We start from the raw sequence: 27,195 nt of genomic DNA on the forward strand, positions 1-27,195 counted from the left end.
TAAGCAAATGGTCCCAACAAACAAGCTGGAGTAGCCATTCTAATATCGAATAAAATCAACTTTCAACCAAAAGTTATCCAAAAAGATAAGGAAGGATACTTCATACTCATCAAAGGAAAAATCTACCACGAATAATTCTCAATTCTGAATATCTATGCTCCAAATGCAAGGGCACCCACATACACAAACTAAACAGAAACACAGTAAAACAAAAGTGATGGATCAAATGGATTTAACAGATATCCATATAACAGTTCATCCTAAAACAAAACAACAACAACAAAAAAGGCCTTCTTCTCAGCACCTCATGGTACTTTCTCCAAAACTGAACATATAATCGGTCACAAAACAGGCCTCAACTGATACAAGAGTGAAATAATCCCATGTATCCTATCAGATTACCACAGACTAAGGCTGGTCTTCAATAACAACAAAAGCAACAGAAGGCCCACATACACATGGAAGCTGAACAATGCCCTACTCAATGATAACTTGGTCAAGGAAGAAATAAAGAAATTAAGGACTTTTTAGAATTTAATGAAAACGAAGACACAACATACCCAAATTTATGGGGCACAATGGAAGCTAAGTGCTAAGAGGAAAACTCATAGCTCTGAGTGCCTCCAAAAAGAAACCGAAGAAAGCATACACTAGCGGCCTAACAGCACACCTGAAAGTTCTAGAACAAAAAGAAGAGAATACAAGAGGAGTCGACAGCAGGAAATAAACTCAGGGCTGAAATCAACCAAGTAGAAACAAAAAGAACTATAGAATGAGTCAACAAAACCAGAAGCGGGTTCTTTGAGAAAATCTTTCTTTCCTCCTTTTGTTCTTCCTTTCGTTGTTTTTTTATCAAATATAGTCGAACAGGAGTCAAACTGAAAAAGGAAACTTCAGTTGAGAAAATGTCTCCATCAATATTTTCTTGACTGATGATTTACTATTGCAAGTGCCATCCCTGAACAGCTGGGATGAGAAATCAGTCTGCACAAGATAGGAATTCTATTCCTTCATGACCTCTTCTTCAGTGCCTGCCTCCAAGTTCATGTTTGATTTCCTGTCCTTTCATTCATAATGTACTGTAAGATATTAAGATGAAATGAACTTTCCTCTCCAAAAACAAACATACAAACAAACAAGATTCTGTTTCTCTTTGGAAATGAAATCTTTAACTGGGTTTCAAATGACCAAGCTACTGCTAATTTAAGTGGGAATGCAATGCACTGGACTCAACTGGATGTTCTAGATAAAACAGAATGTAGTATCCATCAACAAAAAAGAATGTACTACCAACATACCATGGGATCAATACAAAAAAACTGGAGTCACCAAGCATTGTGGCACATGCCTATAATCCCAGCACTTGGAAGGCTGACATAAGAACCAAATTCAAAACCAACCTGGGCTCAAAGACAAAACTAAACACAGAACACCCCTGTGTGAAGGCAGGCAGAGCTCATACTGGGGCATCCCACTGTCAGGGGCTATAGGAATCGAAGCTTTGGCTGCCCTAGGTTAGGGGTAGAGAAATGATGGGGGTGGTACAAACCACCTGGAGCCAGAGAATACTCTACACCCTGTGGTGGTTGTATGGAGATACACCAGGCGAATCCGGTGAAATGTACTTAAAATTAGTATACTTTAAGCACATAGTACTCCAAACAACATACAAAATACTAGCAATTTTTAATTATCAAATAAAACATGAATTGGGGTATAATATATATATATATATATATATATATATATATATATTACTTTCAGAACCTAAGTTTCCTTTGACCAACCCCCTATCCAATTATCTACCCCAAAACATCCTTTCCCACATATAATTAGGAATTTGGAATGGATTCTAATGAACCTTTGAAAATATAATCATATACATATATATCTGTAAAAAAAAGGGGGGGGCTTTTTGCACTTAAATCTAATGGTAACTTAAATATACCTACCACTCATAATTCCCCTTTAGCATTACAGTTTAAAAATCTAACCATGTGAACACAGATCACGTTTTCATTTGAATGCCAATATAGTAATTTAATCTATAAATACCTACATGTAGTCTACTTAAGTAGCCAGGACTTCTGAATGGGGATCTAGAGTCCCCATTCAGAAAGCCACTTAGCTTGCTTTTCCCCATCACACACAACCCTCCAGTGCAGTGACAAAGAGTAGTCACCGCCAGGATGGAATCTAGCCTCACCTTTAACTTTTTACAGTGAGAATGTTTTCATGTATAATTTACCTATCTCAAGTACTGATTTCTGAAAAAGAAAACTGATATATACATGACCAAAAGAATGAAACAAATAGTATGAAGACTATTAAAATATACAGAAAATGTAAGTGTGTAGGGTCCAATTTTGACTCATGGTTTGAAGCATTTATTAAAATAATAAGCATTACACGATCATGACATTTTCTCCTATGCAAAGATTGTAATTAAAATATCAGCATATTTATTCCATAAGCACAATTAATGCATTTACATTCTGTTTATATTTTTTGTTTTCTTCTTTTATGACTGTGATGTCTTTCTCCATCCCTGGAATAAAGAGACATAAAATGATGAGACATTTAACAACAGAAATGCATTTTTATCAGACATAAACCAAAGTAAGTTAAAACAAGCATTTAGAAATGGACAATGCTTTTTCTTTCTGGACACAGCGTCTCCCTATTTAGGCACAGCTAGCCTAGAACTCACTCTGTAGACCAGGTTGGCCTTGAACTCAGAAACCCACCTGACTCTGCCTTCTGAGTGCTGGGATTAAAAGCATGTATCACCACTTCCAGCTAAACAATGCTTTAAGAGTAAAAAGGGCACGTCAATTATCAAATTAAAATCAAGATTAAAATACAGGTAAGCAAAAGGGGATGGTGGCGGCTCTAATTAGAGAGCAGAAGGGAGATAATCATAGAATAAGGAAGTAGGAGAGTAAAATAACAATAAAGCCATAGCCAGTCATACTACTATTTACCTTTAAAAAAACCCATAACATATACATCTGTTTAAAAATAGATCATGGGTTATATCAATTTTTTCATATGGCTGACAATGCTCCCTCCAAGAGCCAAAGACCACTTAACAAAACCCCACCACCAGGCATGAAAAGCCTTCCTGAGCTGCTCATGAGGGCTGTCCAAGAAACTCCCATTACAGCAGACTGCTACGGTCCTTGGTCACCTCTGGAGGTAGAAGGACCTCTGTTGCTGAAGACACCATGCCCATCACAAACAGGGCCCTGAGGACCACTCTCATGGTACCAGAAGACACCAAGCAAGCTTCCAAAGGAGGGAGGCAGCCAAGGGTTCCACAGCCAGCATGACACAGCAGCCCTAAGGGTGCAGCAGTGGCACACAAACCTTGTCTGTAACCAAAAGCTCTCAAATTGGACTTAAGACCTGCTCAACAAGAGGGAAGCCACCAACCCAAGGCTAGTGAAGTCATGGATCTGGGAAGAGAACCTTCAACTACCACTGTACTAACCTAGCAGAATCCCTAAATACACTCAAAACATTCGTCCTTATATTCACAGTTAAATGTAATCCTCGTCCATTATGTAGCAAACTTGTCTTACAACAGATAGGGACCATTAGAGAACACAACTAATAGAAATGTAAGGTTGTGGAGCCCAGTACCAATGGATACTTTTACAAAACACACCCATACCTAAGGGAACACTGCAGAAGAGCCAGATCAGGAAGAGACTGTGTCTCCTAGTAATTTCAGACGCTACACCCCAAGCGGGACCTGAGCAAGGACAACAGACATGCAAAGTGGACTGGGAAAGCCTATGAGGCCTCCACCCTAGAAAAGAACTACAAACAACTACAAACAACTATGGAATTCTGAGAGCAGGAGAAATGGTATTCCAAGCAAAGAGCTATCAGGCAGTCAGCTCTCAAAATATATATAAGTACCATACAGACAAGCAGGCTATATATAAATATATATATAAATAAGTACCATACAGACTGAGCAGGCTATATATAAATATATATAAATAAGTACCATACAGACTGAGCAGGCTATATTTAGGAATACATATATGCTCATACATATATGCATGTTAACAATTAATGGAAAGAGTGGCCATGAATTTGAAAGAGCAGGGTGGGGCATATGGGAGTCTGGAGGGAGGAAAGAGAGGAGAAATGATATCTCTAAAGTAAAAGAAAGAAAAAAAGGTAAGCAAAATAGATTTATATTTTGGAGGTCTGCTTTAAAATTAACTCACTATATGTTCATGCGAGATGACCAGAGGACTCATGTCAAATGGAATATTATAGGCAAGGAAAAATGCTAAAGTGTCTGGTTTTCCTATTCTGGCTGCTGTATCAACTTTGTGTAACTCACTCTATCTCAGGATTGAGTGCAGAAACCAGCCAGACAGGGACAGAATAGAGATCTCGACTTTGAAAAGAGCCCAAGTCCAGTGACTGCCAGGTGGGGAAGAGTTCTATTGTGGAAGTCGGAAGGGGTGATGAGGCAGACATTTCACCTTCCTAAGAGAACTAAAGCACGGCTGGCTTTAGAGCTACAGAATGAATGACAGTAAGATGAGCAAAACTCTCAGTCCAACGCAGAGCTTTACCACGGCCAGAGAGATAGCTCGAGGGTTCATGGCTGTTGCTGAGGCCTATGGTTCAGTTCCGCCATGCACACAGATCACAGTGCCTGTAGCCTTGGTTCTAGAGTACCCAGTGCCTTCGTCTGGCCTCCACAGGCACCTGCACACACAGGGTGCACGTAAACTCACACAGGCACACACACATATACATAACTTTTTTAAAAATTTATTTAAGATTTTTTTTAAGATTTATTTCTTGTTATATGCAAGAACACTGTAGCTGTCTTCAGACATACCAGAAGAGGGTATCAGATCTCATTACGGATGTTTGTGAGCCACCATGTGGTTGTTGGGATTTGAACTCAGGACCTTCAGAAGAGCAGTCAGTGCTCTTAACTGCTGAGCCATCTCTCCAGCCCCCCATAAATATTTTTTTAAAAAACATTTCATTAATTCTTCTTTACCAGTGACTCTGGGGAGAAAGATCATGTGAGAGGCTAGAATTTGACAGCACTGCCCACATAACACTAAGGAAGAGCCAGAGGGGTGGTGTACATCTTTAACCCCAGCATTTGGGAGGCAGAGGCAGGCAGATCTCTTGTGAGCTTGAGGCCAGCTTGGTCTATGCAGTCAGTTCCAGGACAGTTAGAAATACCCCGTGAAACCATGCCTCAAAAACAAACAAACAAACAACAAAATATCTAAGTAGGGCCCTGCCTTCTAGCAGCTGAGTCTCTCTAGTGGGAAGAACTACTGAGTGCAGGCAACAGTAGTGCGCTAGATAAGGCCATCCTTTTTGCTCAAATAAAGATAAGACTTCACCAAGCAATCACTAAAAAGTAACTAAAAATAAAAATTAGGTAGCAGGACACAATGCAAAATAGCAAAGATGTGGACGAGAATCAAATCAGGCTTCGTTGCTCAGACTCTTCTCCCACAGGTCATAAAAAGCACAAGAAACAAACAGACACTGACCCTGGGTGCGCAGACCCTTTCAAAGGAATGAAAATTTTGCTGCTGCTGACTTTAAGAGAATTCACTTGGGCAGAGGAGTAGAACTGGTTTCACAGCAGTTAAGTTCAGAGATGTATAAAGGAACAGAAGGAAGGCAGACAGCAGAATGAACAGGCATTTGGACCTGACCAGATATAAGCAGTGAGTGAGTGACCACCTGATCTCTGGCTTAGGTAGATTTGGGAGGGTCATTCACTAACCAGGACAGAAATACTGGAAAAGGTCAGACCAAAGACAGCTTAGTTAGAACCCTGGTGCATGTGACACCCCGGGGTGCTCAGGAAGTAGCTGGCATACAAGATTAGACCGCAGCTGGTTTACATTTATTATTTACCACTAATTCATATCTCCTAGTTATCAAACTATACTAGCAAAGGTAAATCTGGGATGTCTCTGATCTAACCACTCAACAGAAGAGTAAGCATAAAGAGAGACGTGAGAAGGCGATATCAACAGAAGATGGGTCTAAACAAACACTAAAACTTACTGCCTTACCCACACATTACTTTCACATGTCGGACTTTGGGAATTTTTTAAGAAATGTGGGAGGCACCAAGCTGGTCACCTGGTGGTGCAGATCACTATAGTCCAGGCTACTTGGCAGGCAAGAGGGTCAATTTCAAGCCCTTCCTGGGTTCTATAGTGAGTTCAAGGCCAAACGGGTAAAGTACTGACTCAAACATCAAAAAAAGAGAAAGTTCAGGTGTGTGCAGAGTAGGGGAGAGAACACAAATCAGCAGGGGAGTTGGGGGCTGTATCCCTAGGACATTCCAGAGACCCGGGACGAGGAGAGGCCCCAGGGAATCTATAGGGGTGACTCTAGCTGAGGCTCAAAGCAGTGGAGGATATGGGGCCTGGAGTGGCCATCTCCTGTAGCCAGGCAGGACTCCCAGTGCAGATATAAGGATACCAACCCACCCACAAAACCTTGAACGTAAAATGTGTCTTGCCTACAAGATGTGCAGGGACAAAGATGGAGCAGAAACTAAGGGAATGGCCAGCCAATGACTGGCCCAACTTGAGACCCATTCCATGCGCAAGAGCCAAGCAAACCATTTTCATTACTAATGATACTCCATTATGCTTTCAGACAGGAGCCTAGCATAACTGTCCTTTGAGAGGCTCCACACAGAAACAGATGCAGAGACCCACAGCCAAACATTAGACAAAGCTTGGGGAATTTTGTGGAAGAGTTGGGGGAAGGATTGAGGGACGCGAATGGGATAGATATGCCACAAGAAGACCAACAGAGGCAACTAACCTGGGCCCTTGGGGGCTCCCAAAGCCTGAACCACCAACCAAAGAGCAAGCCTGGGTTAGGCCTAGGTCCCCCCCCCCCACCCCCCGGAACATATGTAGCAGACCATGCAGCTTCAGGTCCCAAACAACTGGAGGAAGGATTGTCCCTGACGCTGTTGCCCACCTACAGATCCCATTCCCCTAACTGGGCTGCCTCAGTGGACAAGGATGCAACTAATCCTTCAGTGACCTGATGTGCCCGGGGGGGTGGGGGGAGGGTGGGGGGGTGGGGGGGGTGTTGGGGGGGTGGGGGGGTGTTGGGGGGGGTGGGAGAGAAGCTGCATGAGTGGGGACCAATCGGGGGTGCTGTCATCAGGATGCGAAGTGAATAATGAAAAAAAAAAGAGAGAAAAGAGCTAAAGTTACAGCTCAGTAGTAGAGCTCAGTTGCCTACATGCATGAGCCTCGAGGTTCAATTTCCAGTATCACAGAGGAAGGGTAGGGGCGCAGTGTTTTGTCATGCACACAGACTAGGAACACATCCCTACATGGGGAGTCTGGGAGCTGAAGCATGGTGAATATGGAGCAGCCCATTAATTCCCCCCTTCCTTAACTTACTCCAATAATTTATTCTTCTGCATTCTACAATGAAGTCAACAGTGCTGGATAACTCAAGGGTAGACACTCACCTCTCTTTCCTTCTTCTCGACTCAGAACTTTTATCTTTATTTCTTTTTCGTTTGTGTGGGCTCCTACTCCGAGCCCTTCTATGCCGTGAACTTTCAACATCCAAATAACTTCCACCAGATTGTCGTGAATCTACCGAAGCTGACCGCCTTGCTTCATTCCTGCAGTACAGAAGGAATACCCATCAGTTCCTCTCACCAATGGTCTCTACAGCACACAGACCATCCACCATATCATATCGGTGGCATAATCTTATATTCCACAAAGGTAGCAGTCAAGCAACCAACCCCTATAATATCTTACTCAATAACGAGTTCCCTAATACGGTCGATCCTCCCTAAGACTGGCATCATTGCGACTCTGAATACAGCAGTTCTGAGCACTGACAATAAACAAGCACCAATGAATCACAGTATTTACCAAGAGTCTTGGAAGTGCTGTGGTTTAATAGTATATGCAAGCAATGCCTTAAACAGACGCTTTAAGCCACACAGTGACGCGTGTCCACAATTACTGCACACCAGAGGCGAGAGGCACACTACCAACAGGCATGGCCCTCGGTTTGACATAAATATAAAATGGAATAAGCAACATTTCTTTAGTAAAGACAATGACGTACTTTTCAGCACCATCTTCTGCCCTTCCTTGTTCTTCTTGCCAATGGTTACTGAGCTCTTCCATGTGCACCTTTATCACATCCCGAATTACCTTGGAAAAGAAGTAAAAAGCAAATGTCAGATCCAAAAGGTGTTCTAAAACTTAAGATCATAAAACCAGAAACATAGGAGCTGGAGAGATGGCTTAGTGGTTTAAGAGCATCTACTGCTCTTCAATTGGACTGAGTTTGGTTTCCAGCATTCATGTTGGGTGGTTCACAGTCATCTAGAATGTAAGATGTATGCACCTAATGTCTTCTGGCCTCCTTCTGGCACCTGCACTCATGTGCCCCCACCCACACATATACATGTAATTAAAAATAAAATCTATTTAGGAAAATCACTGCTTGTCATCACTCAAAAATTTACTAAGGAAGGGTTATGACATAATGAACTATGAGATGCATGTATTTAAGAACAATAAAAAAGGCACTTGCCACACCGATAAATAAATAAATGGTGGACAGCAGTATTATTTCAACATTAACTTTGAAGTTGGAAATATGCTATGAAGAAAACAGCTTTATTCTTTGGAAATATATACATACTATTTTAGAGATAACGATTTGTGATACATAGAACTTACTTTTGAACAATTCAAGGAAAAAAATATGTACGAATACAAAATAGAGTACAAGATGTACAGAGAGGAAATTCAGCTGGCGGGTGGCTCTGCTTAAAATGTCAGCCCTAAAGACTTCCTCGGGCTACAAAGACACTGCCAAGGGCAAAAGAGAATGAGGATTAAAAGGTAGAGTAATAGAACACATGTGACAGGAATGCAGGAGGAGGGACAATCTGAGGGAGGGAGGGGACCCACAGAGGAGGCCAAGGCAATAGGAGATGACAGGGGAGTTCATGAGTAAGAGCAAAGTATAAGGGCGTGGAACATGAAAACACCAGAATGAAGCCCATCACTATGCAAACAAACTTTTTAAGAATTTAAAAAAGCATGAAGGAACAGAAAGGGAAAGGGTGAGCAGAAATGGTGAGTCCAAGGCCCAGCACCCATGAAGGGTGATCCGAGTAAAGATGTGCACAGTTCTTCCTGCTGTGCTTAGTTTTCTAACTCTTCTGAATGAAGATATGTGCACATGATTTTTAAACCTAATAATTAGACCAAAATGAAAGACAGAGTATGAACTATTACAGTTACTTCCCAGATGTTCTCCCAAAGAGAGCTTAAATCCCTAACCTGTGAGATTCAACAACCTCTTCTGGCCTCTATGGGCACCTAACATACATAATGAACATATACCCAGGCCCGCATACATACACATACAGTAGAAATAATAAAATCTAAATAAAACAAAATAAAAAGGCTCAAATAACTTATGCAAGTCGCACGGCCAATGACCAAAACCAGAGTCAAAACTCAAGTCAAGGAACAAGAGTGTGGTGGTGCAAGCCTTCCATCCCAGAATTCAGGAAGTAAAAGCAGGAAGATCTCTGTGAGTTCAAAGCCAGCCTGGTCTACACAGTGAGACAGGGAGGGCTACATAGACAGCCAGTGTCAACCACTCCCCAATGCCCCAACCCCCAACCCTCTCAAGCCAAGGGCAGTAAAAAGCCCAGATTCACTCTTGTCACAAAGCATCTTCAAAAGACTTTGTAACCTCCATAGACTATGTTAGTAGTGAAACACCTTTGCCTGGCAAGGACAAACAGGATGTGGCATTCTTGGGACACTTCAGAAAAGCCCCCGGGGACATAAAGTAGACTTAGAAAATTATGGGAAATTTTTATTTTCTACAAAAGTACTACAAAAGTATGTGAAGCTTACCTCGGTGTATGACTTTTTGGTTATATGAACATTCTTAGCTCTATAGGACTGGCGCCTTCTTTTATAATCTCTCACTTCTGCCAAGATTTCCAAGTAAGATTTTGGACTTTTTCGGCTATTATCTAATGAAATAATAAAATTATTATACCCTTAAAAGTGTTTAAATTATTTTTATTTGTGTGTGTGTGTGTGTGTGTATAAAATCATATTATGTGTATGTTTGTGGGTTTGTCAATGTGAGTGAGGGTGTCTGGGGAGTCCAGAAGAGGCCGTCTGATCTCTTGGAGCTGGGGTTATCAGTAGGTAGCTGTGAGTCACCCAGTGTGGGTAATGAGAGCCAAACTTAGGTCCTCTGCAAGAGCATTGTGAACTAACTACAGATCTATCTCTCTAGCTCTACTTTGAAATTAAGAACTTAACAGGAATAATCCTGCAGGCTAGAGACAGCTCAGTGGTTAAGAGCACTGACTGTTCTTCCAGAGGTCCTGAGTTCAATTCCCTGCAACCACATGATGGCTTATGACCATCTGTAATGAGATCTGATATCCTCTTCTGGTGTGTCTGAGGACACCTATAAATAAATCTTAAAAAAAAAAAAAAAAGTAGTATGCTTCAAATAACACATTCGAAAGTCCTAAAATAGTCTACAGTATGTACAGACTATTTTATATCACTCTTTTTTTTTCTAGCCAATAGATGAACAGAGGTATTCAAGTCTATAGAATAAATACAAGTAACATTCCTATAGATGAAGCATTATGCTAGAAGTCAAGAGTAAAACTCCATAAGTAACATCATTGATTTATAACTAATGTCAATGAGGTAATACACAACCACCTTACCACCTCAAGTGGCACAAAAATGAAATCACTTTACTGACATGCATGAGATGGGGTGGCAAGAAATAGAAAAGATGACATTTATCCCAAACCTTGATTGACTTTAGCAGCCAAGTCTACAAACAGGTCACTGTCATTTTCAATGACTTGAGGACCAGAGCGCTTTTTCTTTGTCTCCTCAATGACAAAATCATACAGGGCGAGGCGATCTGCTTGGGTGAGGTCACAAACTGATCGTTTGTGATTCAGAGGAACTTCAACAGGCGCTGAAGAATACATTCCTAAGATAAAATAAGACCAGCGTAAACGACAGGTGAAGCGTGTGGACTTGACTCTTACATATGTGCTATCACAATACAACAGTAACCCAAACTACTTTTTACATACAAAGATGTACGCAGTAAATGGTGACATTTCAGTGTCTGGTATTCTGTCCAACAAGGTTAAGACAGACTCCATGAAGTCAGACAGCAATAACCACAAAAACCTGTTTTCCCTTTGGATGAGGCCGAACATGTTGCCATGGCTGCCAGGCGGTGCAGACTCTTGGGTTCAAGGGATTGCCGGTCTCAACTTCCTAAGTAGCTAGGACTACAGGTATATAAGAACAGGCTAAGAAAGCCGCTACATAATAACAATTTCTTAAATACAACCTCTATTACCAAAGTAGGAATTATTTTTGTGTGTATGCTTTTTCTCATAAAAGCTGAAAATATTTTTAATAGTCACTGCACATTTTTAGTCCTGAAAACAAATGAAGGGACTGTGGAAAATATGCAAAAAGAAAACCTCCTATGAACCATTAAGGTAGATGTTCAATGCTCAAAGCTAATGGCACCTGTGCAATGACTATAGAGCAGGGGATTGACAACGTTAAATCAAGCCGTATGGCAGCACACACTGGTAATCCTAGCTCTCAGGACATGGGGAGATCCCAGCCAGGCCGACACACCAGAAGACAAGCTGGCCTACACGGTGAACTCTTTTTTTTGAAGCAGAAATTCTAAACTTCCTAAAACCAGGAGAAGACAATTTAAACTCGATATAGTTTCCTAAAGAGGAGGTATGCTGGTTTAACTAAATCAAGTGGAAAAAGTAACAGATCATTCTAACGTCTGCTCATGAACGAACAATAAATAAATACAATACCTTGATATGATGTATTAAAACATAGAAGAAAATTTGTTTTGAGACTCAAATATTCTCAAAGAAACAAAATGACTGTAACTGTAAACAAAGCAATTTAAAACAAGCCTTCCTAACGATCACAGGAATACTACCGTCGGCTGGGCTGTCCTAAAGGAGTCAAAGCTGGCCGCAGCACCATGCCAACAGCAGCTCCCAGGCCTCACTAGCAGCTCAGCTCAGGGAAGACGCAAAAGAAGAAAGCACATAAGAGCACTGTCATGACTGATCCACAAACGAAGGAGGCCCAGCGGTCCCAAGGCCGTGGCTTCACAGATGCAGACAATGACTCCTGGACAGTGTTACTGCTCAAAGGGCTGGAAATGAGTGGGAAAGGCAGACTCCCTCTGAAATCAGCCAGTCACCCTGATTCTGAGGCACTCTCATAAGACTTTAGGCAGCCGGGTGTTAAACACAATCAGACAACATAAGATTGGCTTTGATAAACCTAATTCCTTTGACTATCAGCTATAAAAATCTGAGAGGAAAAATACAAAATTTAGAAAACAGTTTAATAATCAAGCTCAAAGTTTTCTTTTATTAATTAATCTTAAATTTCTTAATAATAGACTAATATTTAAATTTCTTAAAATTCAACCAATATTCCAAACCAAGACTTTAAAAGTGACAGTTATTGAGATAAAGTCAGAAGTTTGAGTGGTACTTTTAAAAGGATATCATTTGCAAAAAGGATACTGCATATCTTTAAATAAGGAGTACATTCAGGTTCCTAATCCTCTTTATACTCACCCCAATTACTGAAAAAGAAAAAGTACAGAAAAGGTTAAGCAACAAACTGATTTTAAAAAAAGGATAAACACACTTAAACAAGCTTCATTTATAGTAAGTTTTCAAAGTGCAAGTTTCCATATGGTTTACGTGCTGCAATTGCTGTAAATCTGTGCCTTTTTTTTTTCTCATTTTTTAAGTTGTGGTAAAATATAAATGAAATGTAATTCATCCTTATCATTTTAAATTACACAGTTGAGAGCACTGTATCAGACTTTACTATCACACTCATCACCTCTGCCTATCCCCCAGAGCTCTTACCATTTCAAAAACAAACTTTATTTATTGTAATGTACATTCTTCTTTATTAGTCACTTGCCATCACAAGGAAACTTAGCCACAACACACGTATTATAGGTATCCATCCACACACAGAGACAATTCCTAACATTAGATAACGAAAACAAGGCCCATGGGAGAAAAATAACTGCCCAGATGGCCCTCTAATCAGGGCCCAGGACCCTGATTTCAAATCATGGTCATATCTCAAATATGTGGAATAAAATTTACAGCAACAAGAATGCTTTAATATTGGAGAAAAAAGATAAACCACTAAGTATACAATTATTTTTTATGATCAAAATTAATAACTTTGAGCCGGGTGGTGGTGGCGCACGCCTGTAATCCCAGCACTCTGGGAGGCAGAGGCAGGCAGATTTCTGAGTTCAAGGCCAGCCTGGTCTACAGAGTGAGTTCCAGGAGAGCCAGAGCTATACAGAGAAACCTTGTCTCGAAAAAACCAAATCCAAAACACAAACAAAAAAATTAATAACTTTGTTATAAAACTAGACAGAGTAGCTGCAAAAGCAAGTATATACTAGGCTGCTCAGTTCCTGTGAAGTCGGCAGAGTGTAGGTCTGACCTGACACAACAGGTCAATGAGATCATGGGCAGGGACCTTCTTAGTGCCCCTGACACTCTCAGTCAGATGGGAACACACTGCTTCATGGTCACATAAATCAATCGGTAAGTGGGCAGTCCTCAGTCAAACGTGAAAATATCTAAGATATAAGTAGACCTCAAAGATAATTCTAATACAAAAAATGCAGAACTCTACATGGGATTTAAATATGTTCTTAAAAGATTAACAGAATGCATTAAAACAGTTATTCAAAGAAATCAAATCTTAGGAAAGAAGACTTCAAAGTTCTCTACTCCACCGAAAAGAGCTATTCCAAGTAATTCCTAGATGCCCTGAGCTTAAGCCCAGCACCACAAACAAACTAGCTCCTGTGATGAACTAGGCCCAATGTCTAAATCTTACTGTCAAGTTCTATAAATCACACCAGCTGACATGTTCTAAATCATTTACTTATAGAAAACTCACACAGTCATAATAACACTGTGCACATTAGCTTTTTCTTAGAGCAGGTTACCAGTTAATGTAGCTAGCGCCAGTTTAGCTCTTACCATGTGTATTCTCATAAGTGTTCTCCTACAGATACAGAACAAAACTTCCCACGTTCTGACTGCAGGACTGGGAGCACACTTACCTTTAGAGTGACCAACAACGAGGGGTGAACAGTACTGATGTGGGCACATATGTACAGTGTGACTGCCCATGGTGACATCACCCAGAACCCCAGGACACGACTTTCACTACAGGAAGACCATTTCTAGCCCAGAGTAGAAGAACTCAACTGGGAGCCTGGGCCACAAGTCAGAGCTTCATTCTGCATTCAGCCCTGTTACCTAACAAAGGTGAATCGCTTCCCTTTGAGTTTCTTCATCTAGTATGAAGGTGGAAACACTTCCCCAACACAATACCAGTTTGCTGGGGAAAAGAGCTGGGGGAAGGGGGGAGAGAAGTTTTCAAAAGTAAAAGGACACACTAAATGTTTATCACACACCTAGAACTCTATCTGAGGCAGAATCATTGGAAAGACTAAGGCAGCCTGAGTTACAGACTCTGTCTCCAGGAAAGAAAGAGGGAAGGTGAACTGTGAAGGGGAGAACCTTACTAAGTAACAAGAACACTGAAGGCTTTTACATCAAACAACTCAAACTAGCCCTATCAGCCAGTTTGTTTCCTATCTGTAAAATATAGACACTGGATTAGATGGTCCAAGTAGTCTGTCAACTCCAAAGCAAAGCAAATTCATTAATCTATCTAAACAAGTCAGTATCTTAAAAGCCAAGCCTCTCAAAACAAACAAACTTCACTTAAAAAAAAAATTATTTGCACTGGCCTATTAACAGGGTCAATAAGCAGAAACAATAGATATCATGAAAGACTTAAGTAACCACAGATCAATTATCTGTAAATTTAAAAGCTGGGATGAAGCCAACAGACACAAAAATGGGAACTTTAAAAGAAAACACATGAAATATGCGTAGGGTGGCAAGATGGCTCAGTGGGTAAGATGCTTGCCACCAGGCCTGACCACAGGAGTTCAAGCCTTGGAGGCCACAGTGTGGAAGGAGAGACCCGACTCCCTGAAGTTGTCCTCAGACTTGCATATAGCATCATGGCTCACCTGCTACCACCATCAGACTCAACAGCAAACAAATGGAAAATGTGTTTCTGGCTCCTGGTAGGAGTCATCCTGAGACACAGAGGTCAAGGGAAAAGCAATCTTCCTTCTAAAGCCACCGTCCACTCAAGAGAAACCAAGTCCAGAGAGTAGCACAGTGGTGCTCAAAACAGTACTGGGAAAGACTCAAGTTCAACAAGAGGAAACCTGACATGATAACCACAGAAAGAGTGAGGAAGGACAGAAGGACAACCTGGGCAAGCGGAGCCACTTGTATGACTAAATGTCACACCCAAATTCAAAAGTCTAAACTCTATTAACTTCCTTCTGTTTAGGTAAAGCTGGTCTTTTAATTTTCTAAGAACCTTAGTTAATTTTTTTTAATCCTTGTTTCTGGCAAATTTCAAGGCAGCAACATTTTGAAGAGCTCCAAAACTTCATGAGAAAATCCACAAGTGCTCTAACACTACACATGAAACCACTGTGTTCCTCTTTTCTTTTCCTGAGGCTTCCAAAGTCTCAAAGAGATTACAAATACAAACTTGGGAGGGGTTATTCTGAGAGTGAAAAGTAATCTTTTCATGCTATGCACTGTTCCAATATTCTCAGCAAACTCTCGGGGTCAGGTACTTGCACCTGGGCAGAACAAAACATGACACCAGTATCCAGTGTACTTACTAAATAATATGTTTTTCAAAACTTACCCAACAAAGCAACCACACCTAACAGATAATGCCAAAACAGTACCCCAGGCTGAGAGAGTGTGTGAGGAAACTCTAGTGTGTCTGAGTAGCAAACAGCTGACAAAGTTGGGACACCGTAAGCTATCTCATGTTAAAGGTAAGGCTGTAAGGTTGGAACGATGTAAGCTTTTTCGTGTTAAATGGGAGACTGAGCCTGAGAGGCACACAGAACTTGTAATTAGAGGAGAGAAAGCACTTTGATTCAGGAATTAGCTACAGCTACAATACTTACTTTGGCTATAACAATCACCATCTTTCCCAGCTGTGTTCCTAGCTTGTTTAATTATCTGGAACTGTGAGTCCTTATCTGAAAAAGAAAAACCCACATCACTACTTACAACTTCAATAAAAATTCTTTCAGAGCCCAAGATATGATCAGATTGCAATTAGTTCAGAAAAATATAACCAGGCATTCAGGATTAGCAGGTACAAATTGGAGAAACTAATAACTTCTATCAATTAGAGCCCAGACACCACCTGAAATATATTAGATGCAACATATTTTTTTTAAGGTATGGGAGAGGATATTTGCTCAGCAGATAAAGAGTGTCTAGGTTCAATCTCCAAGACCACAAAAACTAATGAAGACTCTCAGGCAGGCAGCAGGGCGATGTCTCCCCAGAAGGCCACACCATCCCAGTGGAATCAGGCCGTTTCTTGAGGCCCATCAAGGCTTTAGCCGTATACTGCACAGACTGGCACACATGTCCACTTTCCCTGGTATCTTCAGTCCACTGTATGGATTGTGGCCCCACCCTCCCTCGTATCCTCAGTTATATCTGTTATAACCGAGAAGGAGGCGCGCACTCCACTGTATAATTTGTTATAACCGAGGAGGAGGCACGCACTCCACTGTATAATTTGTGTGTGTCTGTAAGATGGGAGTCTGTTACTGTAGCTCTGGCTGTTCTATTCACTACGGACCAAGATGGCCTTGAACTCACAGACATCTACCTGCCTCTGCCTTCCCACCATGCCTGGCCCACCATACAAACTTTTGCAGGATCTTCCCTCCCAGTGAACGTGAACTGAGTCCATCTTTACACCACATGAAGTGTCTTCACTGTGTACTAGTTAATCCCTTACAGTACTAAAGGTCATAAGCATATCTACAATATCCATTTTTTTCTTTGCTAATTTAAAAAGAAAAATACAAAATTAGGCGAATTTCATACAATCTAATATACTTACTCAAAGTAACTGAAGGAATCTTCAAATTTTCATAGAAAAAAGTAGGATTGTACATTTCATCCTAGACAGTGAAAAAATCAAAAACAAATTTCAATTAATATTCTTAAGGATTGTACAACTGGCTGCTTTAAGAATTGAGAAAAATAGCCAGGCAGTGGTGGTGCGCGCCTGTAATCCCAGCACTCTGGGAGGCAGAGGCAGGCAGATTTCTGAGTTCGAGGCCAGCCTGGTCTACAGAGTGAGTTCCAGGACAGCCAGGGCTACACAGAGAAACCCTGACTCAAAAGACACCAAACCCAAAAAACCCAAAAAACCAACCCCCCCCCAAAAAAAGATTTGAGAGAAATAATACCACTATTTAAATTAAGTAACAATTTGTGATGTTAGACACAGTACCATCTACTCTACAAGGGCTCACAATACACTCTCCTGACTTACTAATGAATGAATTTCGTTATATTATGTAATAAACAAATGCTACCTCTTCCTCTTTGGTATATCCCAGTTTTCTCAATCTGCAAGATTCCACGTGCTTTGTTAGTGATGATTTAGGCATGCGGTGATTGGAATCATAAGGGCATATGGCGATTTCATCCTGTAAAAATTAACAGAAGGGGGAAAATAGCATTTAAACAACAGCCTAGTACTTCCTCTTCTGTGGGCCTCAATCCAATGTGGGTATTTGTATTAAGGAAGGAAGGAAGGAAGGAAGGAAGGAAGGAAGGAAGGAAGGAAGGAAGGAAGGAAGGAAGGGAATTCTCTCAAGGCATCTTTCTAAAGCCTCTGTCCTCTCTACAGCCCTTCAGAGCTTAGCATTCACTATCTCCACAGCCTCATAAACAGCCATTGCTCATGTCTGCCACCAGTACCTCACTGGCACTAGCCACTAGCAGCCTTCCTGCCAGTGATGCCAAAGAACACGTCATGCTTGCTGCATTAGAGTTCCTAGTCATGATCTACTGTCCAAAGCTGCCAACCTGTATCTTTGCTCTCTCTCTTTTGCAGTTATCATATGCACACGTGTGTAGGGTGCATGTGTAAATGAGCAGTGGAAGCCAGAGATCAACACTGGGTGTCTTTCTCAGTCACTTTATTAAGCTAAAAGCTCACATACTTGGCTAGACTGGCTGGCCAGGCTAGCCAGCAGAACCCCCACTTCCCCAGTATTGAAGTTGCAGATGTTTTCACCACTGTTCCTGGCTTTTACTGGTTCTAGAGAATTCTCATGCTTCTGAAGCAAGCACTTTTATCACCTGAGCCACCTTGCCAGCCTGTTTTGTTTGCTTGTTCGTTTGTTCAGCAGGCTCCTACTATGTAGCCCAGGCTAGCTTTGAATTGATGGCAATCCTAATTCATCCTCCAGAGTGCTGGGATTACAGCCATTCTTTACTACATCTAGCTCTTGACAAATATTTCATATTCTTTCTAGCTGTCTGTTCTTCTGCAGTCTGTATTTCACTAATTCTAATCACTAACCTCTTGTCACTCAACACTGTGCTCCCTAGGAATATTCGTCTTCCGCTCTCACTGCGCTCCAGTCCTGACTCCACCTCATCAGACCGTTTCTTACCTTACACTAGGAACCACAGTGGCTCAGTGGGTGAGTCACTCACCAAGCATGTCTGATGAGGGCCTAAGCTCAATTCCTGGAATCCACACAGAGAAAGAGGAATCAAGAAACAGATTTCGCACAACTGTCCTGACATCTTACACACACAGTAATTTTCTTTAATCTTTATATTATTAAGTGCCTTATACTAAAGGAAGGTCCAACATGAACAAAAAATAAATTCAATATATTCCTGGTCTATGTGATGGTTAATCTTAGCTGTCAAACTGACAAAATCTAGAACCCCTAGGAGGTGGGACTCTGGGCTCAGGTCTGTGCACAATCACCTTGATTAGGTTAATTGAGGTTGAAGACTGTAGGTGGGACTATACCTAGGCCGGGTTCCTACTGAGCACAAAGATTCCTTGCTCCTCTTGGATGCAGATACAACTGCTTCATGCTCAGGTAGCTTTGACTTCCCTGTCATAATAGACTTTACCTTAAACTGTAACCCTTCTTAATTTTGTGTCTGTTGCTGTGATAAAACACCCTGCAAAAACAACTTAGAGGAGAGTTTATCTGGCTCACCGTTCCAGATTACTGTCCATCCTGCAGAGAACCCTGAGGTAGCTATTCACATCCACAACTACATCCACAACTGCAGGCAGCGAGAAGGAACACATGCAATGCTGGCGTTCCTTCAGCCGTTTCCTTTTAATTTACCATGACATAGTGCTGCCTACCTTCAGGGTGAATCTTCCCACCTTAATTAATCCAGTGAATAAATCCCTCCCCAGGGCGCCCACAGACCTTCCCAGGTGATTCTGCATTGTGTCAAACTGATCATCACACCTTCCTTTCCTACCTTGCTTTGGTTGGTTATTTTAATCACAACAACGCAAAAGCCTCCTAGCACTCAAACTTGCCTTCCTCCCATTTCAGTGAAAGGTGCCACCTGCTCAAGCAAGAACTGCCTCTTTCCTAATCACCCACATCCAAGCAACCACCCAATCCTGGCACTTTTTTACTCCTAAATGTTTATGAAATCCTTTTTGTTCTCTCTCGCCCCAGTGTCACTTCCAATTCCGAATGTCACAGTCCCTTCCCTGGATTACAGCAGCTCCGAATATCACCCACCGTCCCTTCCCTGGATTACAGCAGCTCTCTAACTGCTCCCACCTCTGCTTCCAGGATGGTTGCTTTCTACTACATTCTCTGCAGTGGAGCCATTTTTGAAACCCCAGCTCTCCCATTTACTAACTATAAAACAGCGGGTAACATAATTAACTTTTCCTTGAGTTAGTTTCTTTATCTGTAAAATAAAGCAATAGACTCTTATCTCACAATGATATCATGAAGATTAAATAAATATAAATATGTGGGCTTATACACAGAAACCATCTGAAGTAAGGCCTGGTACTTAGCATTAAATATTTGTGGGTGTTTTATTAAAGCACAAATGTGACTTAGACATTCCCTGACTTAGAGTTTGTCTACGCCTCCCCAGATGCCACTGATTTTTCATAAAAAGACAAACAGAAAACAAGATTCTCTAATATCACTGACAAGGACCTTTATAAGGCTCCTTATAACCTGTATAGCCCCTACCTCCTATCACTGCACTTCCCATTTTTATCATGGAACACAGACTGGTCTAGAAGTAACTCTCCTCCTAATGTTCTAACCATCCTTAAGTACTTGAGGCTCTCTAATCTTATCATCTAAGCCTGGACTTCCAAGTGCTTTCTCTGTGTCTGACCTAGCTAATTCTACTCAATTGTTGTTGTTATTTTGGTCAAGGCTGGAGAGATGTCTCAGTAGAGGAAGCATAAGGACCAGAGTTCAAATCCTTAGAACCCATGCAAAAGATGGGCATGGTTAATACGCATCTGCAATTTCAGTGTTCCCACTGTGAGATAGTAGATAGAAGGGACAATAGCCAGAAGCTCGTGTGCCAGCTAGAATCATGTGTGCAATAGCAAGACGACAAGAGATCCTGAACATGGTAAAAGCTGAGGACCTATAACCCAGGTCATACCCCATACACATCCATACAGATTTTTAGAGACTTAATTAGGTATTTTATGTATAGAAGTGTTCTTCATGTACACCTGCACACCAGAAGAGGGCATCAAATCCCATATGGTTGTGAGCCATCATGTGGTTCCTGGGACTGAACTCAGGACCTCTGGAAGAGCAACCAGTGATCGTAACCACTGAGCCATCTCTCCAGCACCCACGCAGATTCTAAGAATATACTTTTCTAGATGCTTTTACTGGCCCATCATAGTCTATAATAACCAGCACTACAAAATGTCAACTCCACCCAATATAGACTTTGCCACACAGTAAAAGCTGCCACTTCTTTAGCCCCGCACTGTTACCATGACAAGCTCTACAAGCACACAAACTGTCACTGCTATCTTCTAAGCAGTACTGCAGAAACATGGAAATTGATTAATTATCTGGACTGCATCTACCCTCGAAACTATCAATGTCATTTACCAGAATTTTTAAGCCAGTTACTCTAGTATCACATAATTATGCACTTCACAGTTTACTATCTAATCTGGGATTTTAAATGGAGTTTTACATAGCAATTAAGTACCCAAAAACTCAGAAGCCAGAGGATCTACAAATCCCAGTGGCCAATCTCACCTTTATGTTTTTGTTTCTTCATTTGCAAAATGCTACCAATCATACTAACCTCCTTAAGTTATGAATTTTAAATGAAATAACGTAGTGTCGTATATAAGGCATTAAGTGTTAATATCATGATGCTCAGTAGTATCTCGAAGATAAAGGAAGGCCTTCCCTGCTCAACGGCCTGGAAATTAGATAAAATTATCTAATACATCCTCAAATTTTCTCAGTTGTTCCCCAACTCCATTTTACAGCGCCATTACTAGGCTTTAAGCCATGGTTAATTCACAACTTCAAATACACTTGTAAAGGTACAATGGAAGGTTTTTTTCCCTTCCCATTTCCACTTCACTTTTAATATAATAGTGATTAGCTTATACGTAAATTGCATCTATCTTAAATATTTCCATCGACGTATTACTGAAACCTTGTTATTGCATCATAGTAAATGAAGAGGGTATAAGAAATCACCACGCGACGCAAATTCCCTTTATCCTGCGCCTATTAAAACAAAAGTCGGGATAATTCACTCGAACACACTTAAGGGTCAGCTGCTAGCTACCATTCCTTAAGGGCATCCTCTAATCGTCCCAGAATCCATAGTGTCTGAGTGGGAAGCGTCCGGGTATAAGGTGGAGAAAAGTGAACACTGAATCTAACGCAATGCAGAATCCTTATGACACGACGAAGTAAATCGCCAAACCCAGCAGCAGCACCCCCGGGACATGCACCCGACGAGCCCTGCCCTGCCCTCCCCTGCACCGCACCGGGATGGAGAGACCTCGGCTCCACCGGCGCCTTTCCGACAGCGAGAAGCCAGCTGCCCAGGAAAGGCCGGGCAACCTCGCCCCTCACCTCGGCCTCCCCCTCGTCCCCGGGGTCCAGCTGATCCAGGCTCCATCCCAGGGACGCCGTCACCTCCTCCAGCGTCCGGCAGCAGCTCTCCACGAACTCGCTCAGCTCCTCCTGCAGCCGACGCCGCTCTTCCAGAGGAGGAGGCTCGGCATCCATGATAGCAGCTCACCTCAGGCAGGAAGTGGCCGAACTGCTGGGAGCGCACGGACTTCTGGGAGCTGTGGGCGGGGCCTCGGGATTGCGCCAGCCTACAGGGAAGAGCCGACGGGCGGGGCGGAAGCGGTAGTTTTGAAAGGTGCTTTCCTCGCTCTTCCGACCAGGCTAAATTTGCACAGCTGGTTAGAACTTGTGTCCATTCCTCCGCTCCTTCGACGTTTTTAGGAGAAATTATTTATATCGGCAGGAAAGTTTAAAGAACAACACAAAAAGTGTCAGTGTAGCCTTTCTCCAGCTCTTAGCGTTTTGCCTTCATGGCTTTTAGATTCTTTATCCCAAATGTTAGTATGCACATCCTCAGAACATTTTCCTACAATAAAGGCGTGATCAAACAGAAAATTCATGAATCAGCTGTTCAAATTCTTCTTAAGGCAATTTACTATGTTTTAACCACTTGACTATAGTTATTATCTCATAATTTAGAACAGGGCTGGTTAAGAGCACTGACTGCTCTTCCAGAGGTGTTCTGCGTTCAATTCCCAGCAAACACAAAGTGCTTCACAGCCATTTATAATGGGATCTGATGCCCTTTTCCGGTGTGTCTGAAGACAGCTATAGTGTACTCATAGACATAAAATAAATAAATCTTTAAAAAAGAAAAGGAGAAAGAAAGAAAGAAAGAAAGAAAGAAAGAAAGAAAGAAAGAAAGAAAGAAAGAAAGAACAGCCTCCTCACTTCTCCCTCTCCCTCCAGTTACTCTCTTCCCTCCTTAAGACAGCCTCACTATCTAGTCCTGACTCTCTGGCCTGGAACTCACTTTGGAGACCAGGACAGAGATGTGCCTGCTTCTGCCTCCTTAGCACTGAGATTAAAGCCTTGTACCACTAGCCTGGTCGCTCTCCTTCTTTTAAAATTGAGTTATTGGGTTTGTGAAGGACTTAGGCCGGTTGTCTTGTAGTGTATTCTTCATTCTGGATTTATCAGTTCTCCTGGCCACTGCTACCACCACTTCATAATTAAATTAGCTTTTGACAAGCTTTCCTTCATCCTCCAGGAATCAGGCATTCTTCACAGTTGGATGGTTTTAGAGCGGGGGAAGAACTTTTTAAGTTCTTAGCCTGAAGAAATGGGAGTCACTAGCCAAACTTCAAAGAGCTGCCTGCAGTTCTTTATTGAATCCACAACGGAAGCAGTTCTGGCTCCATGAACCTCAGAAACTGAAGCTGGGGGAGGGAGGAGAAGCTGGGCGCCCGAGCCTTCAGAACAGCAGCCCGCTGTAGTCGCCACTGGAGCTGGGGAACTGTGTGTGCTTATAAGCACTATTGCTCTATGGAATCTGTCCCATGTTCCTTGAGCAATCACATTAAGGAAAGGCACAGCCACTGCGCTGGGGTATTTGAGAAACCAAATTCCTGCCTGAGTTACATTTGGTTTCTCGCTCTGGGAGTGGACATCCTGAAAAGGCCAGAGCTGGCCTCCAGTGACAGTATTCAAAGTCACTAGGCAGTCGCTGGCCACACAGTATTCACTGACACTAAATGTTTGGCAGTTTAACAGTTTGTAAAGCATTACAAACTTTCAGGTAACTTTCAGGTAGTATTCATACATGGCTGTTTTGAATATTTTTTAATGCAAAAGTGCATTTTGAAATGTATTTTGCTGCATATGTGTCTGTGTACCACACGTATGCCTATTGCCGGAGTAGCAGTTAGTTATACAGTCATTTTCTAAAAGAGAAAGATTAGCTCGATTCAATAAAAACCAAATATAAACAATTTTGATAATTAAATTATCAAAAGCAGATTTATGAGCCATCCTGGAACTCCCCATGTGATTGTGTCAAGTAACCAATTTAATAACAAGTGCATCAGCAGTAGAGACCTTATGGATGGTCAGGGCAAGCTTATCTAAAGGAAGGTCATTGCTAATAAAGACACAAGCTACATGTTCATAATAGAAATTACATGAAAAAAAACACTATCTTCGCAGACATGCTCAGAGGCCCATCTCAGGGGATCTTAGATTTTGTCAGCTTGCCAGTTGACACTACCATAGTATAGTGTCCTGTTCATATCTCCATCCTGCTACTTATTTTACCATAGAATTGGGCAGGGCAGAAGAGAAGGGGGGAATTAATTTAGGTTTTAAAATTGAGCATTATTATTTCATTATCATTATAATTCCTGTTACTACCCAAATGAGTCTGAATTTGGCCAGTGGATGACATTTTCTTCCTTCCCGGTGTCTTTGACACAGCTCAGTTATTATAGTGTTAAGTGCTTTGCTTTATACCCAAGTGTATCTTACCCCTTGTAAGACTCGGCGTTTAATCTCCCCATATTGATTTGATCTGCAGAACTGAATCTCTTTTATACTTGCATGCCTCCGTATCAGATCTGTGCTTCCCTTCCCATGTCACTTACCACCAGTGGAAGAAATAGAACGGGAATTGTTGGCTGCCAATCATTCCCAAAGGCCAATGGCACAGTTTCCACTTTTTAATTTAAAGGGGAAAAAAAAAGAGTAGCTTTATTCACTAACCGATAAGAAATGATTATTATGGAGAAAACATGGCAGCAGTGAAAACACAGAGTTGAGTCCTAGAGCCGTATTCACACTCACTCCTCTCGTGCTGTCTTTGCTTTTTATCTTATTTTCATAGCGAAATGGTAGGTGTTAGATCACAGATCCTGTTATTTCCCAGGTTTTGGCACCATTGTTATGTTCATAAAAAGAGAAAGAGGTTTAGAGAAAATGTTATTCGATGGTGTGAAGGAAGGTGGTGCCCCAGTAGGCATCCCTGCCCCTGAGGGACCAGACACACACAGACATGGTATAGAGTAGAGTTTATTCAGGGCAGAGGATGGGAGTTAATGGGGTAGTGGAGGCAGAGAAAGGCAGAGAGAGAGAGAGAGAGAGAGAGAGAGAGAGAGAGTAGAGTAGAGAAGTGGAGGTCGGCCATGACCACATGGAGAGAGGGGGGAGGGGAGGAGAGCCTAAGAGGGGTGAGAGGAGTAAGAGAGATGAAGAGAGGCAAGAGGAATAAGAAAGAAGAGAGGAGGGGGCCCAGCACACCCTTTTATAGGCCAGGCCTGTTGCCAGGCAACTGTGGGGCGGGGCATACCTGGCTGTTGCCAGGTAATTATGGGGTGGAACTTAGACAGAACCCTAACAGACCTTCTAACTGCGTCCCTCCCCCACACGCCCACAAGAATTCCCAGAATTCCCTCGTCAGCTGATAAATGCCTGCTGTGGAGGTTAGGGCACACACATGAGCTGGAAGCAAGCCAGCCTAGCCCCCTCCCACCCCCACGTCTGCGAGATAAACATATGGTTCTAGCCGGAACCTGGCTTCCTGGCATGTAGGCTAGGTCAGATTAAATAATATGATGTAGAACATCATCCCAACTCTCCCAAACTAAAAGTCAGAGAATCTCCTTGATTTGAGGGATTTTGACGGAGCTTTGGGCTCTGTCTGCTCCAGTTCTCCCAGCCCACGATGTACACGTGGAAGACCTTTTCTACTCTTCTGTTTTAAAGCTATCTTTCCTAATGCTGTCCTACCCCAAGGCCTGGTCATGTTCCCCAGTGGCGGTGAGATTTTCTCTCCAGTAACTCACATTATGAAAAGAAACGGATCTTGGCTTCCTTACTCATCAACCCCATGACTTCTTTCCTTTTTCTGTTGCTTGTACCAACAGGGAAAGTGTGGGAACAATTTTGGAGATGCCGCAATGACTGTTGTTTCTATGGGTGGCCAGTGCATGTGAAAGAAGTCAAAACTCAGCCCAGGTCAGGCATGAGCTGTGTCTCAGACAGCCCTGTGTTAAAAAATAAAAAATAAAAGCTTTAGAGTTTATTATGATTGTGTGCTGTTTAGCTTTTGTCAACTTGACACAGAGTCACCTGGGAAGAGGGAATCTCAACTGAGAATTTTGTTTCTATCGGGTTGGCTTGGGAGCACATCTGCTTGGGAGGCATTTTCTTGATTAATGATTGATGCCAGGAGTGCCACCTGGGCAGAAAGTCCAAGATTATAAAAGCAGACAGCCTGAGCAAGTCATGGAGAGCAGGCTATAAAATAGTGACTCTTTTGGTTCCTGCTCCAGCCTGGGCCTTGGACGGTAACCTAAGAGCTATAATAAGCCGTTTCCTCCCCACATTGGTTTCTATCACAGCATGCGTGTGGAGGCCATAGGACAGCTCTGTGGACTCAGGTCTCTCCCCCGACTTTTCATGGCTTCCAGGGATCAAACCCCGGGCTTCAAGCTTGCACCACAAGCACCCTTATGCTCTGAGACAACTTGCTGGCCCCAAAGCCCCCTCTCCTCTCAGAGTTTAGTGACCAAGACTTTTACAGAAACCTGGAGGGCATAGCGAAGATTCGCCTGCTGACCCTGTGTCTCTGGTTGCTCTTTTAACCTGAGGAACTACTCGACACTAATGCTACCAATCTGTTTAATCACTTTCATCCTGTTGTGTGCTTCAGCTAGAGCTCAGTTTAATTAAACAGATGTAGAGTTTTAAAAGTTCGTATTATATAAAGTATACTTATTCCTGTTGATACTAGAGTCATCCTGTATTTGGTCAGTAGAAGCCTGATAAAGATGTGCCCTATGTGTCTCTGACCCATCCATACCAGTCTTTCTATGCAGGCCTCTATGATGAGCTGAGTTGGATTCTCCCACAACTTCTATATTCAGCAGTCGCAATGGTGGAGGTAGGGCTTTTAAAGCGATGAGATCAAGCAAAAGTGTGAAATTGAGGTCCTTATTTGATTTTTTTGTAAGTCTTTATTAAAGACACCCCTCTCCT

General features: G+C 42.1%; 1 protein-coding gene across 1 annotated transcript; it reads right to left on the minus strand.

Moving 5' to 3' along the window:
- Positions 1-2,439: 2,439 nt before the first annotated feature.
- On the minus strand, positions 2,440-22,418 carry Snrnp48 (small nuclear ribonucleoprotein U11/U12 subunit 48). Its single transcript, XM_052156931.1, has 9 exons — positions 22,225-22,418; positions 17,659-17,772; positions 17,178-17,238; positions 16,219-16,293; positions 10,888-11,076; positions 9,957-10,078; positions 8,137-8,225; positions 7,520-7,678; positions 2,440-2,548 (listed from the first exon to the last, which is right to left on the minus strand). Exons 1-9 carry the CDS (start codon positions 22,378-22,380, stop codon positions 2,500-2,502), a joined length of 1,014 nt encoding a protein of 337 aa, XP_052012891.1. The 5' UTR covers positions 22,381-22,418; the 3' UTR covers positions 2,440-2,499.
- Between the last annotated feature and the right edge of the window lie 4,777 nt (positions 22,419-27,195).

The sequence above is a fragment of the Apodemus sylvaticus genome, chromosome 14 (genome assembly GCF_947179515.1).
Source record: "Apodemus sylvaticus chromosome 14, mApoSyl1.1, whole genome shotgun sequence".
NCBI classification, from domain to species: Eukaryota; Metazoa; Chordata; class Mammalia; order Rodentia; family Muridae; genus Apodemus; species Apodemus sylvaticus.

Bases quoted from the DNA above. Each gene is read 5' to 3' on its own strand.
- Snrnp48 (XM_052156931.1), bottom strand. From the start codon at position 22,380: ATGGATGCCGAGCCTCCTCCTCTGGAAGAGCGGCGTCGGCTGCAGGAG. The intron at 17,239-17,658 runs GTAGCATTTGTT...TTCACTGTCTAG, and splicing joins GATATACCAAAGAGGAAGAG to GATGAAATGTACAATCCTAC. The intron at 7,679-8,136 runs GTACGTCATTGT...TCTGTACTGCAG, and splicing joins GCAGAAGATGGTGCTGAAAA to GAATGAAGCAAGGCGGTCAG.